The sequence below is a fragment of the Oncorhynchus tshawytscha genome, linkage group LG19 (assembly GCF_018296145.1).
Source record: "Oncorhynchus tshawytscha isolate Ot180627B linkage group LG19, Otsh_v2.0, whole genome shotgun sequence".
Taxonomy (NCBI): domain Eukaryota; kingdom Metazoa; phylum Chordata; class Actinopteri; order Salmoniformes; family Salmonidae; genus Oncorhynchus; species Oncorhynchus tshawytscha.
Window position 1 is genome coordinate 24,322,342 of NC_056447.1, and position 21,357 is coordinate 24,343,698.

The 21,357-nt window shown below is 43.5% G+C and overlaps 1 protein-coding gene across 1 annotated transcript; it reads left to right on the forward strand.

Annotated features, from left to right (window-relative positions):
* Window positions 1–336: 336 nt before the first annotated feature.
* Window positions 337–8,271, forward strand: LOC112218502 (cerebellin-1). The gene is made up of 3 exons (XM_024379343.2): window positions 337–1,043; window positions 1,683–1,802; window positions 6,987–8,271. Exons 1-3 carry the CDS (start codon window positions 792–794, stop codon window positions 7,182–7,184), a joined length of 570 nt encoding a protein of 189 aa, XP_024235111.1. The 5' UTR covers window positions 337–791; the 3' UTR covers window positions 7,185–8,271.
* The last annotated feature ends 13,086 nt before the right edge of the window (window positions 8,272–21,357 follow it).

Genomic DNA, 21,357 nt, shown 5'->3' on the forward strand with positions numbered 1-21,357 from the left:
AATCCTTTCACGTGACGCGAAAAAAACTTTCCATGCGCATGATTCTTTGAAACCGTATGTTAGATTTTCCACCTGCTATTATTCCTTCTTCATTGACAATTCTTAATAGCATCCAAAGTCAAAGTGATTATGACAAGAGAATTGGGGGTCTGTGTAGGTTCTCCTCTTCCTCGAAGATTGGGGTGTCATCATCCTCTCTGGCGTCTGCTCCAGCCGAGTCCACCTGTAAAATATCTCCGGAGCGGGAAAACTACTCCGCCACTGTCACGTGGTGGGGAGGCGGGCTCGAGCGGGGCGATTGGAAATCTGGAGATGCGCTAATCTGTGATTGGTGCCCGGGGGAGGGGTCTGCTGAAAACGAACGGGGCGTGAGCATTGCGCGTCCGGAGCCTTTGTGTTTCAGCTCTAATATCTCACATATCAATAATTCAGTGCGCAAGCAGACGGACCCCGCGCTATGTATTCAACTGCGCTTCAACTCGACAAGGGCCTCGTACCGCTCTCGACTGGTTATTCGATTACGGAGTGAGACAAGAAGGCGGGGAGGCTTGAGCTGAGAGGGGAAAAATAAGTTTACACGTGGAACGACTGGGTAAAGGGGACTCTCCATGATTTAAAAAAAGAAACGGGAAAACCAAACCTGTCTTTGACCTTTCCAAAATTTAGAAATACACAAGGATAGCTATAATTCAAGAAAGCTAAAGGAGTTTGTCATTTCGAAAGACTGCATTCTGTCGAACATAATAAGAATAGCAGGATACAGCCACGAAGTGCAGAGTGAAGTTTCCATAATGTTGACGGTATTACTGGGTGCAGTGTGGCTAGTGACTCTAGTGAACGCTCAGAACGAGACGGAACCCATCGTGCTCGAAGGGAAATGTCTGGTCGTTTGCGATTCCAACCCAACTTCGGATCCCACTGGGACTGCTCTCGGGATATCGGTGCGCTCCGGGAGCGCCAAAGTGGCTTTTTCAGCTGTGAGAAATACCAACCATGAGCCTTCGGAGATGAGTAACCGGACTATGGTCATCTACTTTGACCAGGTAACTTTCACTGATCTGTCTGTCTGCTATATCACTCTGGACCTGGTAGGCTAATGTGGAGTGAATGTGGCGGGAGGGGTTTTGGATGACTGGTGTTGAAAATTGATTTTAAAAAGCTCTCTGTCCATGAGTTGAGAATGGAGATTCACTGTTTCAGATAGAGGGGAGATGTATAGATGCAGGCAGGTGAAAGTAGTCAGCCTTTAAATATTTCAGTTAATTTTGATGATATGAAATTATGTCTGACATCTCTCCAAATAATTTAATACCAGTGTCGGGGGGGGTTGAAGTCTTACTCCTTGCTACTCCATATCTCAAAAGGTTAATAGCCGCCAAATGGCTATTCAATTCAATTACATTTTGGTCTAATAAAATTAGACCTTTGAGCCCCAGAATTTTATAGATGGATTCATTCCAAAATTGATTAACTTGGTTTCTATAATTGTCTTCATTTGAAACTAACAAAGTTATAGTCAAATGTCATCAGTTACCTAGTCCTATAAGATCCAGTATCATTGTGTATTGGGTGAGTTCCTTTCATCTTTGTAATGCAATGAAATTCTAAAGCGTTTATGTGATTGAGAAGTGCCTTTGATGTTAGTGTATTTTCCCTCTTCACACTCTTTCTATCTTCCCTAGATACTTGTAAACGTTGGTAAGAATTTCGATGAGGAACGGAGCAATTTCATCTCCCCGCGCAAAGGGATTTACAGTTTTAATTTCCACGTGGTCAAGGTGTATAATCGCCAAACGATCCAGGTCAGTGCTTTGTATCAATACTGAACACTGCCTCAGTTTATTTCAAGTGTGTCTGTGTGTGTGTGTGTGTGTGTGTGCGCGCGCGCGTGCCGTGACTGAGCGGGAGGGAGGAGGAGAAAGGGGAGGGAGAGACTTCGAACACCCGCTGGTAGACCCCATATTAGGCCTAAATTGAAAAATGATTCCACTAGAAATAATTTGTAGATTTGTGAGAGGTCATTCCACTAATTCCCCAGAGAAAAGGGGTGTTTGCAGATGAAAGTCACCAACTGAATCATAATGAATCGATACGGCTATGGAGCCAATTAAGAGCAGTGGCAGCCAGTTAGCCAGTGTCGCTGCCATAGTGGCATCAGGACCCTGGACAGCAGCAGCGTAGAAGCTGCTCTGTCCTGCTGCGTGGTTTGGCGGCTGCATTTTACAGCAGGTAAAAATACCAAACTGGTCAAAGTAGACCCAGACCAAACAGGTATTTTGAGCAAAGTTACTTGGTTGATAATATCAATGGCTGCTTTAAATAATATACACATAATATACACATACAGGTAATTGGCAAAATATAGGAAACACTTGGAGTAAATTAGGGATACAAAGTAGTTCTATATTGAAGCTGGTGCTTCCCCAGAGGTGTGGTTCCTTAGTTAATTCAGCAATTAACATCCCATCATGCATAGAGCCATGTATAAAAATGCTCAGTTGCCCATTATTTTGGCTACCATGGCACTAGACGAAATCTCATTGACTTTGAAAGAGTGGTCCCAAAGGAGCATAGGGGTATAACGTGTCTGTGTGTGTCAATATGTCACCCGATCTTAACCCAATTGAACACTTATTGAACACTTGATTCTGGAGCTGCGCCTGAGACTGTTTTCCACCACCATCAACAAAACAGGAAATTATTGAATTTTTTGTGGAAGAATGTGTCGCATCCCTCCAATAGAGTTCGAGACACGTGTAGGTTCTATGCCAAGGTGCATTGAATCTGTTCTGACCTGTGGGGGCCTAACACCCTATTAAGACACTTTATGTTGGTGTTTCCTTTATTTTGGTAGTTACCTGTACATATTGTGCAGCGCCAATCCATCGAACAACGACTGACAGCTCGCTTTTCCCAAGCAACACAAATAGAGTAATCCTTTGATTGCGTTAAATTAGTGAATATACTTGATTAGATGTAACCCTCTTTAAATAACATTTAACACGGACAACGTGGCTTTTAAAACCAGCCCGTATTAGAGTGTATCTTTCACTAATTAAATCATGGTCTAATTATGCCGTGAAATCCATGGGGCTTCAGCATTACATTCTGTTATTCATCTCTTATTGGAAGCTGAATTAATTAGTTGAAAACAAACCAGGCAAGCAAAATGAAAAGCTCTGTCAAACTGTATTCCCCTCTCTTGTCATTGACACCAACTAAACCATGAACAGGTACAAATTACAGACAACTTACTCAAGCAACTAAATAGCACACTAAATACATTTCACTCTCAATAATTTTCTCACAAAAGACAAATATAAAGATTTTCACTGGAAACATGCATCATCCTCCCCATATAAACCAAACAATAAATAGAAGAGTATTCCCAGCTCAGTTCAGCTCTGAGACACTAGTCCAACATAGACACAACTGCTGTGTTCAAACTCCCACTATTTGATTGCCTTAGAACTCTGTTTGCCATGGGGAGACAAAAGGAGGGAGGCAGGGAGGGAGGGAGGGGGGATGTGTGTGTATGTGGTTGGTTGAAATGGAGATTAAGAACTTTCCAGTGTCTTTCTAGAAGGTTGGTCATGTATTTTGTGGAACAGGATTGTCTTACAACTCCAGTATTTTGCCATTGAAGGAGGAATACAGGCATCACATCTTGAAACATCCATTAATATCTCACCTCCTCGTTCAAATCTGTGTGGATCTCACAGAGACCAGGGGAATGAGAACCCAATCCACTGACATAAATATATGTCTTATCTCCTCATCATTCTATTTCTTTTGAATGTAAATAACCATCTTGACTTTATAGAGTTGGCACAAGTACAGATTGTTTCAGCAATCCACTTCAAGGACGAACAGAAGCACAATTCTAATTTCAGAGGCTTCCATTTGTATGTGCAAACTCCATTGTCATAGTGTTACATGTGAGCCCCAAGTACAAATCCCCTGAAATAATACATTAACCAACTAATCAATAACTTAAAGTTAAGTATGAGTCCCTACTGGGGATGGAATTGTAATTTTTGGGCAGTCGCCAGTCAGGCCTGCTGGGCTAGTAGACCACAGTTTTTACTAGCCCGGGTCCAAAATCTGTGCCAACTAACCGGTGGGCTAATTGAGCAGACTTTCTAACAGCCCGGTCTGAAAAGTACTAGCCTCGGGCTAGCGGGCGATCTTCATTTCAATACAAGTAAGACAGAGCAGGCTAACAGTCATTCAAACTGACAAGAAAACAAGCACTGAATATTGTAGGGAATCATTGTACCATCTAAATCGTTGTGAAATATGTTTTTAATTACAATGATTCCTTACACTATTTGGTGCTTGTTTTCTCACAAAAACTGAAATTTAGCAAACAGCATAGAATTTTAGCAACCAGGACATTTTTTATTTCCACTAGATACCACAGTTGCAAAGTCAAAATAGCTTTCCCAGTTTCACAACAGATGCCGCTCCAGCGGGAGAAATCAATAGGTGAATATTACAGCCAATCACAACACTGGCAGGTAGGTAGTACTGTGACACACTATCATTACAATATTAGCAGAAGACATATTATGGACAATTTCTGAAATTCCAATGCAAAAACATTTTTTTAAAACCTGTGTAGCACCTTTAAATGCACACTTCTCCCAAAAACATGACATTTCTAAAGATAACCTTGCTGCCCAGTCTGTGTGTCTCCCTTCACCCAATGAAGAGAAGAAAGTGGTCTGTTGTCACGTTACTGCTGTCATCTGTCTGTCTGGACAGGAAATTATGTGAGATGAGGATGTGTGCTTTTTCATTACAGCTAAGTGCTGCATTAAACTGTGGGCGGAAATCCACTCGCCAAATGTATATCTAAATCTTCTCTCACTGGGCTTAATTGGGTGCTAACGCATTAATGAATTCAGCAGCTCAATGGAATGCTGACACCATGCACCAGCCTTTATTCCATTTACACATCCATGTGCTGTAATTGCAGGGGCTGGCTGGGAGCGATGATGGTTTTGGGAAGTGACTTGTGAATATCAGACTCCGTGGTCCCACTACATATAGGACCTTCCACCCCCCTATATATAGGACCTTCCACCCCCACTGTATATAGGACCTTCCACCCCCACTAATTTATTTATCTGTTATTTTACCAGGTAAGTTGACTGAGAACACATTCTCATTTGCAGCAACAACCTGGGGAATAATTACAGGGGAGAGGAGGGTGATGAATGAGACAATTGTAAACTGGGGATTATTAGGTGACCAGATTGGGAATTTAGCCAGGACACTGGGGTTAACACCCCTACTCTTACAATAAGTGTCATGGGATCTTTAATGACCTCAGAGAGTCAGGACACCCGTTTAATGTCCCATCGGAAAGACGGCACCCTACATAGGGCAATGTCCCCAATCACTGCCCTGGGGCATTGGGATATTTTTTTTAGACCAGAGAGAAGAGTGCCTCCTACTGGCCCTCCAACACCACTTCCTGCAGCATCTGGTCTCCCATCCAGGAACTGACCAGGACCAACCTTGCATAGCTTCAGAAGCAAGCCAGCAGTGGTATGCATGGTGGTATGCTGCTGGCACTATATATAGGACCTTCCACCCCCACTATATATAGGACCTTCCACCCACACTATATATAGGACCTTCCACCCCCACTATATATAGGACCTTCCACCCCCACTATATATAGGACCTTCCACCCCCACTATATATAGGACCTTCCACCCCACCCCACTATATATAGGACCTTCCACCCCACCCCACTATATATAGGACCTTCCACCCCACCCCACTATACATAGGACCTTCCACCCCACCCCACTATATATAGGACCTTCCACCCCACTATATATAGGACCTTCCACCCCACTATATATAGGCCCTTCCACCCCACTATATATAGGCCCTTCCACCCCCACTATATATAGGACCTTCCACCCCCACTATATATAGGACCTTCCACCCCACCCCACTATATAGGACCTTCCACCCCACCCCACTATATATAGGACCTTCCACCCCACCCCACTATATATAGGACCTTCCACCCCCACTATATATAGGACCTTCCACCCCCACTATATAGGACCTTCCACCCCACCCCACTATATATAGGACCTTCCACCCCACCCCACTATATATAGGACCTTCCACCCCACCGCACTATACATAGGACCTTCCACCCCACCCCACTATATATAGGACCTTCCACCCCCCCCACTATATATAGGACCTTCCACCCCACCCCACTATACATAGGACCTTCCACCCCCACTATATATAGGATCTTCCACCCCCGCCTGGGATATGGAGGCCTGATGAAGACCCAGGGGTGAAACGTTGTTATAAATAAATATCACCTGGGAGCATGAGCAGCAGTGTGCAGCGTTTTCCTTTCTGTTTCCCTTTCATCACTGCCAGAAAGGAGGGATTGTCCCCCGTTTGACCCTCTCAACCAGCTGAGCGAGGTTCCCTTTCCCCTCCTCACTGTGGATGGGGCTGGGGGTAAAGCTGGGTCTGGGTGGGAGCTGAGTGAGCCTCCCCTGAGCCCTGGCTGGTGGGAGTGATGTAGAGGCGTGGCCCTGTAGACTCATTTAGCACACTAAACGGAGGCTGCTCTGTCCTCTTGCTCTCTCTCTCTCACTCGCTCTCTTGCTCTCTCTCTGTCTCTTTCTCTCAAGCTTTGCTGGTACAAACCAAGGCCTAAATAGTGTTTGATCACTTTTATGCTTTTTATGCATGATTTAGGGGCTACTGTTTGAATGTTAAGGGCATGTTTGAGTCAAGGAGTGCTCAACCCGCAGGTGCTTTTCAACTTTACTCCTAAACTCAACACTAGGAGGGTGCACTGTACAATGTATGAATCTGAATGAGTGAAATGATGTGATGTTCATGTCTGTGTTTACTGTGTTCTGGTGGGTGTGTAGAAATGTGTGTGTACTTTACCATCTCTAATTGTAACATCTGTCCCGTCTGTCCTGTAGGTGAGCCTAATGCATAACGGATGGCCTGTGATCTCGGCCTTCGCTGGGGACCAGGATGTGACTCGTGAGGCTGCCAGTAACGGAGTGCTGATCCAAATGGAGAAGGGGGACCGAGCCTACCTCAAACTGGAGAGAGGAAACCTCATGGGGGGCTGGAAGTACTCCACATTCTCTGGGTTCCTGGTCTTCCCCATGTAGAAGACAAGGAGACTAGAGGGACTAATGCTTCTCAGCTTGGCGGCTTGGGAGACTGTGGAGTGAGAGAGAGGATAAAAGATAGAGGAAGAGAGAGAGATATGGGAGAGGAAGTTAAAGAGATGTGTAAGGTATAATTAGGCAGGGCAGGCTCTCCAACACACTCACTCACTCCGCTGCCTGACTACAGCTCTGGACAGCCAAAACTTTTTTATCCTCAGAAATATTATAATTTAAAAACATTAAAGAGAGTAAAAACTATAGGCCAAGTCCACCCCTTCCCTCACATCATCTCTTTCTGCATCTGCTTTGAGGAATGTCTCTGTATTACCTACAGTGTCAAAGAGCTGCATCGACCATGTTTCCACATACCGTATGGCCATGCATCCCCACCCATTTTCTGTGACTCCATTTTTTAATTCTATACGTCTGTGTACAGTCCGACAATACATTTTCTACATCCCTTCCACCACTGTCATTACAAGTCCAAGCAGATACTGTACTGTACCATTGCGTCCTCTTCACTCATCACTCCTCCCATCCCCTGGTCTTCACATATATTGATCTTCTGTTCAATACTCCTCCTCTCCTGTCCTGTTGTGTTATCCTCCACTCTGCTGCTCTTCTTTCTAGCCTTCTCCTCCCAGTAAAGATGTCCCTGCTTTGTCTTGGTTGGAGGATTGCTGAAACTCTAAAAGACTCTAGCTGTATACTGGATATATATATATATATATATATATATATATATATATATATATATATATATATATATATAAATTCTGAAAGTTTCTATATGATATAATCTATGATTAACAGAATCTGGTTGAATATCGTATTTCCGTATTTCAATGTTAACATTTTGTGATTGTGTGTGGATTATGAGGCTGCCCTTAAGTACTGATGCTTCTTGTTCTTGTTTCGGTCGAAATGTGGCTAAACTGAGACTATACCAGAAAAACTATAAAGGAATTTATTATGATTATTAACTGTACAAATCCTCCCGTTTATTTAGCAATCAATTTATCTATTGTTTTTTATTTTCTTTGATCCAATAAAATTGAAATGGTACTTTTATTTTTCTTAAACCTAATCCGAGACTCTTATTGCGATTCATTTGGTTAAACCTAGTTGGAAAAACATCTAAGGCCGTCTCCACCCATCTTCCCATCTTCCATTCAATTCTAAAAAGTTGGCTGGAGTGAGTGATAATCAAGATGTAGCACGTGTGTGCGTGCGTGTGTTTGGGTGTGTACAGTAGGTACTGTATGTGTGTGTTCATGTCTGCGAGAGCCAACATTGTTGTTCTGAATGTGTGTGTGACAGTGTGTGTTGTTCCCAGTGATATTGGGCTGTCTTCCTGGCCGCTGATCCACTGTATAGAGAGATTCAGTCTGGTGATTGGGGGCTTCCTCCACTCTTTTCTTACTGCTGCTCACTCTCAAGACGTTAATGAGCTCCTGGGGGGAAATTAGTGCTGGCATAATAAGCAAACTCTGCTGCTTATACAAAGATCATGTTATGCTCATTTCTACCATTTTCTCTTTTCCTCTCGTTTCCTCCCCTTCTCCATTCTCACTTCCTGCTCATGATAAGCATTTAAAGAGCTGCGAAGGGGATTTTAACCTTGTGATGTGTTTTCTGTCTTAGGGATTATGTAGTCTTGTTTAACATTCTGGTGTTACCTTTTTTAGATGTGTTTATCACTCATTTATGTTTGAATTAACTTGTGCGTACAAGGCTTTTCTTGCTGCGCGGTCAATCCAAGGTCCACGTCCTCTAAACATAATTTGAATGGAGGGAGATGAAGGTAAATGTAATTGTCTGCAGTGGGTCACAGCCTAGCAAGCAGGTTGGTGGGGCGAAAGCCAGGCTGGCATGGCACCCACTCGACCTCACCTCCTGCCCTCCCTCCTCCTCTCAATGTCAGGGAAACAGCTGACAAGGGGTGTGAGGCCCATGTATGGAAATGTACACAGATTTCTTGCTGTCCTCCACACTTTCCACATTTCATATGGGTGTGCAGACAGACAGGGCCAATGGCAGGACAGCTCAGCTCAGCCCAAAATCATACACCTACGAACCCCATGACACTCACTCCACTCCCCCTCTCCCCAAGGTTTGTGCTTCTGCTTTTACATTCCTCACATGTGCACGTATAGGCCTGCTGTATGTGCTGCGTCTTGTCAACATTTGTCCTGTTTCATGTTGCAAAGTCGGTGAGGAAAGATTCTCATCATAGATTTCGGGTAGAGTGAGAGTTTGCGCATTTGAGCTGACTTGTTAATATCAAGGGACTTGTTATTCACAGACAACGTCTTGCTTAAGAGGGAGTGATATGTGTTTGGAGATATGCTGTGTTTATCCATGAAGTGAGCTGAGAGGAGGGAAGGAGTGCATAACCTTTGGGAAATTGATATTATTTGTACATGACTTACTAAATGTGTACTTTTTTTGTCCTGTTTGACTGTTTGTGCCATATGCACTGCAGGCTGGTGGAGAAAGATGGTTAGAAATGTACTTATTACTTGATATAAATAATTCAGTGGATGTTCTGATTCTGTAGAAGGTTGTTTCTCTGCTTGTTACTGAAGTGTCTAAAATGCAGAAAAAGAGTGGTGAGTGGCAGCAATTTCTAGGGATAGTAGTCTGGGCAGTGTCTGGTGGTATTAATCTGGTAGTCTGGGCAGTGTCTGGTGGTATTAATCTGGTAGTCTGGGCAGTGTCTGGTGGTATTAATCTGGTAGTCTGGGCAGTGTCTGGTGGTATTAATCTGGTAGTCTGGGCAGTGTCTGGTGGTATTAATCTGGTAGTCAGGGCAGTGTCTGGTGGTATTAATCTGGTAGTCAGGGCAGTGTCTGGTGGTATTAATCTGGTAGTCAGGGCAGTGTCTGGTGGTATTCATCTGGTAGTCAGGGCAGTGTCTGGTGGTATTAATCTGGTAGTCAGGGCAGTGTCTGGTGGTATTAATCTGGTAGTCTGGGCAGTGTCTGGTGGTATTAATCTGGTAGTCTGGGCAGTGTCTGGTGGTATTAATCTGGTAGTCTGGGCAGTGTCTGGTGGTATTAATCTGGTAGTCAGGGCAGTGTCTGGTGGTTTTAATCTGGTAGTCTGGGCAGTGTCTGGTGGTATTAATCTGGTAGTCTGGGCAGTGTCTGGTAATCTGGGTAGTCTGGGCAGTGTCTGGTGGTATTAATCTGGTAGTCTGGGTAGTGCCTGGTGGTATTAATCTGGTAGTCTGGGCAGTGTCTGGTGGTATTAATCTGGTAGTCTGGGCAGTGTCTGGTGGTATTAATCTGGTAGTCTGGGCAGTGTCTGGTGGTATTAATCTGGTAGTCTGGGCAGTGTCTGGTGGTTTTAATCTGGTAGTCTGGGCAGTGTCTGGTGGTATTAATCTGGTAGTCTGGGCAGTGTCTGGTGGTTTTAATCTGGTAGTCTGGGCAGTGTCTGGTGAAACTAATCTGGTAGTCTGGGCAGTGTCTGGTGGTTCTAATCTGGGCCGTCTCTGGTGGTACTAGTCTGGGCCATGTGTAGTGATACTAGTCTGGGCCGTGTGTGGTGGTACTAGTCTGGGCCGTGTCTTGGCCGTGTGTGATGGTACTAATCTGGGCTGTGTGTGGTTGTAGTAGTCTGGGCCGTGTGTGGTGGTACTAGTCTGGGCCGTGTGTGGTGGTACTAGTCTGGGCCGTGTGTGGTGGTACTAATCTGGGCCGTGTGTGGTGGTACTAATCTGGGCCATGTGTGGTGGTACTGATCTGGGCCGTGTCTGGTGGTACTAGTCTGGACCGTGTCTGGTGGTACTAGTCTGGGCCGTGTCTGGTGGTACTAGTCTGGGCCGTGTCTGGTGGTACTAGTCTGGGCCGTGTCTGGTGGTACTAGTCTGGGCCGTGTCTGGTGGTACTAGTCTGGGCCGTGTCTGGTGGTACTAGTCTGGGCCGTGTCTGGTGGTACTAGTCTGGGCCGTGTCTGGTGGTACTAGTCTGGGCCGTGTCTGGTGGTACTAGTCTGGGCCGTGTCTGGTGGTACTAGTCTGGGCCGTGTCTGGTGGTACTAGTCTGGGCAGAGAGTGGTGACGCCATGCAGCCCCACTGAGGCCCTCATTAGTATCCGCTGGCTGGCCCAGACGTCTGAGGGTGTGACACTAACCAGAGCTGAGGGCCCAGCTACGCGGAAACACAACACGCCACAGTACAGCAGAGAGGGAGACTCTCAGTGAAAGGAAGACATTATATTTTTCTGTTTAACCTGCCATGAAACAGGTGGGGCTCACAGGAATACAGTGTGGCAGCAAACGTGTGTGTGTGTGTGTGTGTGTGTGTGTGTGTGTGTGTGTGTGTGTGTGTGTGTGTGTGTGAACAAGAACCGTTAACAAAAATGTTTTGACCAACAGGGGACATTTTGTTAGTCCCCTTGAGGTCAAATGCTATTTCTAGGGGGTTAAGGGGTTAGGGAAAATATGATTTTGAATGGGACTGAATTGTGTGTCACCACAAGGTTAGCTGTACAAGACTGTGTGTGTGTGTGTTACAGTAGGAGGGCGAAGAGTTAATGACAGAGTAGCCAAGGTGCTGACTGAGGAGATGGGCTCATGATTATTTATCGTAATATAAATTCTAAATCATTGCGTGAGACTGGGTGAGATAAGGTAGGCCAATGTAATTTGTTTTGTCGCATACACCAGGTGCGTTTGTTGGGCACATGCCCGGTCCGTTGACTGGAGTGATTCATGCGATCCATCTCTTCCGCTCTGGCAAAGTTCGAACGCCGCCCTAGAACAACGACGGCGGGAGAGCAGGGCCCCTAAAGCAACAAGGATAGAACGGCCATATGGTAGCTGTCCTGGATGCGTTCTCCAGCTAATGATCGATAGAGGGGTAGGAGCCATACATACAGTAGATGACCATCAAACCACACACGCACAAATGCACACATCACGCGCACGTCCCATGCTGGGTTTTACTTGTATCAACATCTTTGTATATGATCCAAAAATGTTTATGTCGATATTGGAATATAGTTTATTCCCTTATAGGCAAAGTAATAACGCACATTACACTTGTTTTTAAATGTCTTTTAAACTCGAAATTGCTTGTTAAACTGTATAAGTGATGACATCGAAATATAAAAGCTAAAATTCACGTTGTCGTAAAATTAAGTCGTGTGCGTGAGTGCACATATACGTGACCCCCAGAACGCCCTGATCAGGCTTCAGACAGTGTACAGTAGGTTATTTGAAACTCTACTCATAATTGCTGAGCCATGAATAGACAGCCTGACATGTCATGTCATATTGTGCCTAATTGGCTAAAACACGCTGTTGCTCTACACAAATAAAAACACAGTTAGCGGTAGGAAAATGTCAGGCTCATTTTAGTGTCGAGTCTACTTAAGTGGCCACGTGCATTGAATATGAATCGCATAGAGTAATTAATTGTGCATTCTCTATAGAGGAATGTTTTTTCTAGAGAGTTGCACTTTGGTCCCACAAAATGTGGCCGTATGTTCAGTTAGTAGGCATAATGAAATAACATTTGTAATACTTTTCTAAAATAGACACACTTGCAATATGTATAAATATTATATTGCTGTCTTCGTAGGTCGCACTGAGATTCAGATAATGCAGGCCAGGGTTGTGCGAATGTTTTCCGATTGTTTGCTTGATGCATGCTTGATTTATGGTGTGAAATAGATTAATCACATGAATGGTTTGCACCTCATCCTATTCATTTGATAAAGACAATGTGGAAAATAGTCGAGAGACAGTTGAACAAAGAAATAGGCTACTTGAAAAATGGATAGCCTAAAATAAGATGCAGCAGTGCCTACCTACGGAATTCCTCCATTCATTTAGCAGATAAACTAGATTTTTTTTGACCATCATTAAAATCCACAACCGATTAAATTGATCAGAAGGAATATGACAAGCAGTTATTTGAAATACATTTCAGTCTTCCCCAGAACTGCTTCCCACAAATTGCTCAGTGAGCAGATCTATTGTTTCCCTCTCTTACGATCCCTGTACACTGAGGGGAGGCGCCGTCACTCTCCCAGCTCTATCATAGCCAATTTTACACCAAATTAGTCTTCAAACAAGCTCAATAAAGACAGACTAGTTGGCACCCCGTGTGAGTGTAAACATAATTATTTCTAGGAAGTGGCCTCAAATTTGGAGTACAGTGACAAGCAATTAGAAGTTAACGGTGGTAATTCTTCAAATGCTGTGGTGAAAAGAAAAACGGAAAGCAAGCTCTGCAATTAAAAGAGAAAGTGGCGAGACCCAACAGATTTAATCTTAATTGTCAAATGAGGGACCCTATTAAGGATGTTTACTTTTACTGTGACGCTCGGGCAAGAGGGGAGTTATTATGTCGGTTCTGAAATTAAATTAACCGCCCGCTGGATTTGATTTGCCTACTGCTGTAGGGATTGTGAGTCGACAGCGGATGGTAGCAGATTTGACACCACTCTGTCACTGTTCCGAGGTTATTTGAGAACGTATCTGGTGGAGACAATTACGCACGTCTTCTGCAACCCAGAAGATATTGTTTTGAACGTACCCATGATTGTTCAGTTGTCTGGGTTTACTATATTCAGTAAAATATAGTTGCATTCATGTAGATGGTTGTTTTTCTGGCTTTTACTCAGGCTCATTGGTAGATGAAATGCGCACTACGCATCGATCCGTGGAAGTCACCACGGAAACTACACGCAACAAACAGCGAGTTATTAATCGCCTGTCTCGTCCCACGTGGGTAAGCACTCTAATCGCATAATCGGCTGAATCAAAATTAGATTCTGTTCGAAATGTATTCGTTTCACTGGCTTTTTTAATTTACCCTGTTCTCTGTGGAGCATAAAGACTCATACCTATAATACCGAACCACCAGGTAACACTTTATGATTAAGTGATAAACCACGCTGTTTCATGTGCGTAATGGAGGTTGTCGGAATGATGCAATCTGTTTCAGGGCGCAGTGCCAAATAAACTTATGGCACGATTAACCTATTGTCATCCATGTAGCAATTATAGTTGTGTTGTCACAGTTATTTTTTTTGTGCGTAATACACAATCTTCTCTGAGTTGTGGCGATGGAGTGTCCGGTCCCACCCAGGTGCCGGTGGTTTTTAACCAATGCTCTTGCGCACGCACTTTTACATTCCAGTGAACAATTTCTTCTTTATTTGTATTTGTAGGCTTACTTATCCCCTCTCCCCTGTCATCGTCATCACGACCGCCAGAGATATAGAAAAAATGGAAGACTACCCTGAGATCAAATAAAAAGAGGAAACATTGGGAGGAATTCCCATTACTTCACGACTCTCTTTGTGGTGTCATCTTGGTCATGTCGGACATGCCGTGGCCTTTAAAGACAACATTAGGTTTTCACAACTTCGGAACCTGTTCATATCGTCTACCAATTGTATACTAACATTTTAGGCCTAAGTGTAGTCTATTTCCTCTTTGTTAAATGGAAACCAAACACGATCACAATAAACGCGTTGCGTAACACGCATCAACAGAGGAAGACAAACTCAAGCAGTTATTGCTTTCTGGTGAGCCTCTGCACTAGCATTTAATGTGCCCCCGGCGCGCCTTTCCTCGGGGAAATAAAGCGGCAAACCACAGGGATTAAAATGGTTTACAAAATGGTCAAACATAACACTGTAAGCTGCTAGAAAACCTGGGGAATCGATGTTGCTGTGGACTGTCTCCTGATAAGTTTCGTACACACTGCATTTCTGAATATATCGTGTTAAAATGTGTGCACCAGAAAATTGTTTTAGCTCTCCAACAGATAGTTTTACAAATGCTACTGATATGTGACAAGCTCACCACATCAAACACTCCTTCCTACCATTGAGTCCAGATCTGGAAGTGACAAATTGTGCTAGTTTATCTCACATGACTTCCAAGACACAAACTCGGACTTTTATAGCATCACAGCCATTGCCTCCCCAAAAAACAAAGGTGTGATTTACAGATGCAACCAAATCATCTCCTGTTCTTTATTTTTGTTTAGGTTTATTCTCCCATTTAATATGTACTCGTTTTTAAAAATTACGGCTGCTGTCCACTGTCCTGTGGTGCTGAGTGTCAGATCTCGGGATCCTGACAGTGCCGCTGACCATGTTGCTAAAATCTCAGGTCGCCGCTTTAAATTGGCCCTTCCAGGTCCATCCGCCTCTGTGTGCGCGTGCGAGGATGTGTGTGTATATGTGTGTTTATATGTGTGTTTATATATATATATATATATATATATATATATATATATATATATAAAGCGGGCTGAGTGGTTCAGTAATTTGGAGCAATGGGGCTATTTTGAATGGAGCTGTACACAGACTATTAGGATATTACATTTATAGCCCTGCGATTCCTCCTAGAGCTCTTTAGGAGCTGTTAAACTGTCTCTGCGCCTAAACCTGTCATTGCTAAAAAAAGGCCTGCAAATCTATAAGTCATAAAATATGGATAGAGGTAAATAGTAAATAAAAGAAGAGCAGCTGCACACAGAACATAGATGACTTATCATGACTGAATAAGTCGTCTTTAGAAAATGATTTTGAAGTCAGAGAGATAAATTGTGTGTGGCTGGGGAGGAATGGCTTAGTTGTGGCTTAGTTGCATGTTTAAAATATATGTTATTCTTTTCCCCCCCACTATGCTTCCATTATCATGCAGCCCTATTACAATTATAACCATGAATGAATCGATTTCAGGCGGATGGTCATTAGGAGTAATATTCTACTTTGTTATAACGTTCACTCATTCATGCCTAAGTCAATAATGCTTTATTACATGGCTACAAGGTATCATCAGAATGACATGTTTGATCCCTTCTAGTGTCTTGCTATTATCATGTCCGGGACTTATCATCAGTGTAGAAACATTGCCATATAAAAATGCATAACAAATTCAGATTTGATTATAAAACATAAATGCTTATAACACGCTATGATCTATTATTCATGTGACTTTAAAAAAAAGAACAATAAAGTGTTATCCGATTTAGCACTCTACATTATCATGTACTTTTAACATGTGAATAACGGTTACGCTTCGTTTCATACTGTTAAAGGCCTTGGCTACGTTGGCAGTGATAAAAGGTGGTGTGACCCCATGACTAAAGTTGCTCTCACATGCTGTGTGAACTAACTCCTACAGAACGGTATGTGCAGATTGCAGAAGCTTCAGTTTCCATGGATGTGGCCTTGAGGCAGAGAGTCGTGGACAAAGTTGTCAATAGATGCTGTGCCTACTGGAGTGGCTGACTCCCTCCCACGGCTGGGAGGAGCAAAACGTCCTGTATAGCAGCATGTTTCTAAACACACTGGCCATGCCCCCCCCACACACACACACACACGCACACACGCACACACACACCATCTATGAAGAGGACGACACCATTGAAGATGATGAAAACTCCCCATCTGACATTTAGTAACCTTTCAACAGAGAGAAATTGAGATTGTAAGAGTGAGGGAGTAGAAAGGCTTGAGAGAAAGAGAGGAGGAGGGAAGGGGGAGATCTGTATGTGCCATTCTTATTTCCTCTCTCCTGGCCATGTTTCTGCCCCTCTCCTTGGTGGATGACTATAGAACGGAAGCTATTCAACACATCTGCTGTGTGAAAACTGTGTGTCATCTCACCTTAGACAATAAAATATTACTCATTTCAGCAGAGTTTGCGGTTCACATTATTCTCTTTCCAAACAGTTTAGAATCACATCACACGGAAAGGTCTAATAAAGTTATCTAAAATTAAAATATAATTTTGGTATTTTTTTGCTTTTACACACTGGCTGCTGACATTATTGTATTTATTACCAGAGTGATATTGCTGCATGCTGAATACTGATGTTTTACTTTGGAGACCAGCGCATTACTCATTAAGTGTCAGCACACAGTTGATCAGCTGAGGGAGGGAGGGAGGCAGGAGAGCGAGAAGAGAGCAGTGGGTCTATGTACAGAACAGAAGGATGATGGATAGAGAGATATCTTAGCTTTCTCATTATTGACTTTGCATGTCAAATTGTATGTATACTTACATGCAAAACATGACCCCAAATTACCCTATTAAAAAAAAGCCAGAAGTCATATGGATTAGAGTTTCAGATACACTCACAAAAAGAAGGCTATTTCTATGTTTGTCAGTCCATGTAGGTTATTTCCAAATCTTTAGATTCTGGTCTGCTGACTAAAAGGGAGAGAAAACTAAAAATGCTTTTAGTCCGCATCTCTATGCTAACACTTGAAGAGGCGATTTCCCCTTAGATAGGCCAGCTGGTTTATATTATAAAAATTCATAAAATATTTTAAGTTAATGGTTCATGTTAGTGTAAGGTGTAAATACTTTGTGTCTGTGCTGGCTAGTGACCACTCTGCAGAACTGCCTCCAGAACAAGATTCATGACTTAAAACGCTAACCTGCTTCTCCGACTGCTGACCCCAGAATAGTGCAGCCATGGGGCCAGATAAAGCTCACCTGCTGAGGGATTGATAGCACACAGAGAGAGGGGATGGTGGAGAGGTGGGCTGGGAGGAACCAGCTGGGAGCCACACTTAAACACTCAGACCACAGGACAACATAAAGAGACTATCACATAGCTGACTATGCCACCATCTTTCCCTTGTCTCTCTGTGATCTCTTTTTCTATCTTCATATAATCCTAGTAGTTGTTTAAAATAGAAAACAGACACATTTTATGAAACTGTGAGAAGATTATGTGCTGTATCCTCCTTTATGAGCTGCGAGAAAGATTGTTCAGATATATTGAAAATAATTACATCTGGAATTGGGATCTATTCTGCTCTAGGGGAACATATTTTAGTTTTTTAGTTTTGCGAGAGGAATGCATCTGTGCTCTGCAGCAGTAGATTTCCCACTGTGTTGTGTTGGGTAGAATAACCTGCCTTTTGATCTGGAAGAAGATTGAGACTTGCAGTATTTGCTATTGTTGCTATGTGCCGTATATATCTGGTAAATGTTGGGTATAAACCTTTAGTAATATGCTGTGTGTCCGCATGCTGGTATATAGTGTATATGTAAATACAGGGAGCTCTTTGGTTCACTGAGTGTACTGTAAGTACTCATACTGTACCCTTGAATACCTGGTGGAGAGTAATGCACGCATATCAGCAAGCTGTTTCTCTTTCCGCCCTGTTCTCGCTGAATGTTTTGGACACGCATCAGCTGCTCTCCTCTGGTTGTTTCTTTAATAATCATTTTTAATGAGCTCGTCTCTCAGCTATTCCCTTTTGCAAGCAGCTCAATTAATGCCTCGTTCCATATCTCCACATCTCGAGTACTGAAACCCCCCCTGGGTCCGCCTCCCTACCACCCAGCCCAAAGACTTCCCTCTGAGTCGGAGAGGGATATTTTGTTGATTTTCAAATTAATTCCAGTCTTGTGTGTAGTCTCCCAGGTGAGGCTGTACTAGGAGAGAGAGAGAACTTTAAAAGCACTATAAACATCATGCTAGCTGTAGTGATGTGCTGAGAGACCAGACACACTCTCTCTGAGGTTTAATCTGAACATTCACCAGAAACCAGGCTGCCAGTTAGGACCTACTGTAAATAATAGAAACACCGGGTAAGGTCACTGCCTGTGTGTGTGTGTGTGTGTGTGTGTGTGTGTGTGTGTGTGTGTGTGTGTGTGTGTGTGTGTGTGTGTGTGTGTGTGTGTGTGTGTGTGTGTGTGTGTGTGTGTGTGTGTGTGTGTGTGTGTGTGTGTGTGTGTGTGAGGGCCAACTCAATCAGCTCCTGAGATATGTCCTGCCTCATCTCTGTGCCCAGGGTCATGGCTGGACTTCATCGCCAGGGATGAGCTTAAAGGCAGAGGGACCCTTCAGTGCAGTGTATTAGTTTCCAAAGTAGTGTGGTGTAAAATTATACCAACTTGTAAAACATTCATCCACATATCCAGAGAGTGTGTTATTTTCTGTCTATATATCAACCTATAATTGATTACATGTAAGAGTTTTGGTCGATGAAAGTCTTAAACAGCATTTATCTGTAGTCAGATCCTTTCCAACTATACGCTCCCCAGCAGGTAGCCATGTCAGATTAAACAGACACTACCTGGGTCTGGCTCTCTGTGAGAAGGAGTGGTCCCTGAGCCATTCAGCACACTCCATGCTGCACCACTGTGATAGCACCAGTACTGTGTGTGTGTGTGTGTGTGTGTGTGTGAGGGCCAACTCAATCAGCTCCTGAGATATGTCCTGCCTCATCTCTGTGCCCAGGGTCATGGCTGGACTTCATCGCCAGGGATGAGCTTAAAGGCAGAGGGACCCTTCAGTGCAGTGTATTAGTTTCCAAAGTAGTGTGGTGTAAAATTATACCAACTTGTAAAACATTCATCCACATATCCAGAGAGTGTGTTATTTTCTGTCTATATATCAACCTATAATTGATTACATGTAAGAGTTTTGGTCGATGAAAGTCTTAAACAGCATTTATCTGTAGTCAGATCCTTTCCAACTATACGCTCCCCAGCAGGTAGCCATGTCAGATTAAACAGACACTACCTGGGTCTGGCTCTCTGTGAGAAGGAGTGGTCCCTGAGCCATTCAGCACACTCCATGCTGCACCACTGTGATAGCACCAGTACTGTGTGTGTGTGTGTGTGTGTGTGTGTGTGTGTGTGTGTGTGTGTGTGTGTGTGTGTGTGTGTGTGTGTGTGTGTGTGTGTGTGTGTGTGTGTGTGTGTGTGTGTGTGTGTGTGTGTGTGTGTGTGTGTGTGTGTGTTTCTGTGCATGTGTGCGTGCGCGCGTGTGTGTGTAGTCTCTCAAACAGCAGCAGTCTGGGCTCAGTGGGAAGTCACCTGTGGGCAGAGATTGACAGGTGCGGTGTGTGTGTGTGTGTCTCTCTCTCTGTGCCCCTCCTCTTCTTCCCTCTCTACCTGCATTGCAGCAAAAGGTGCATCCAGCACATAGCATCTACAGTAAGCCCACCATAGACTTCATAGCATGGCATAATGCACAATATAATAACAATACACAAACAGCATAGTAAAGGCCACAAACAGTATAATCTTACTGTAAGTCATGCAGATTTATATAGAATATGAAATATTCAGTATAGCTCATTTAGAGCCAATATTTGTTTTGTCCCTTAACCCCTAAGAGTCTACCCCGAGGGAGGGGGATCTACTAAGATAACATATGGAATGGTTTTAAGATGGTCATACCATGGATCATTTAGATATTTGATTAAGAATTTTAGGATTCTGTAGGTATCAAAAACTAAACATTAAAAAAATATTTGATTAAACATAGAATTTGGCATTACTGCTATTAGCAAATAGAAACACATTGAATAACACATTCATACATGGCAAAACAGACAGTCAAAAATAAATGAAAAGGAAGTATGGTTTGAGGTGTCTGAAATGCATCTGATGTTCTCCCGAGTGGCGTAGCGGTCTAAGGCCCTGCATCGCAGTGCTTGAGGCGTCACTACAGACCTGGGTTTCATCCCAGGCTGTGTCACAGCCGGCTGTGACTGGGAGACCCATGAGGCGGCGCACAATTGGCTCAGTGTCGTCTGGGTTAGGGGAGGGTTTATGGATTGCCCTCTTCAATTCAAACCACCGGTTTTCAATGGGGTTCATGTCCAGAGACTGACATGTCCATTGCAAAATGTTGATGAGTGCTTGGGGCTATTGTCTTGCTGGAAGAGCCATTTTCAGCCAAGTGTCAGCCTCCTGGCAGAGGCAACAAGGTTCTGTCCATCTCAGTCTCCACACTTGAACCCCATTGAACATCTGTGGTTTGAATTAAAGAGCACAGTCAAAGGATATCAAGGATCTGGAAAGATTCTGTATGGAGGAATGGTCATGATCCCTCCCAATGTGTTCTCCAATCTCATTAAACGTTTTAGAAAAAGGCTTGGTGTCGTTATCCTTGCAAGAGGAGGGTGCTGGAATACTGAAAACAGGGGTACCAATCATTTTGACCCTTGTCTTTTTTAGATTTATTTGAATGACTTGCTACACATCTCTTTCTCTGAGCAATTGCATTAGTACAAAATAATCACATTTTCAAAAAATGATGAGCATGCAAAATAGCTCAGTATTTGTATTATTTTACTTTTTTGCTAACCTTTATCGAGCGTGCCAATAACTTTGGAGGTGACTGTAGATGTACTTCCCTCCTGCATCTCTGTAGTACAATCC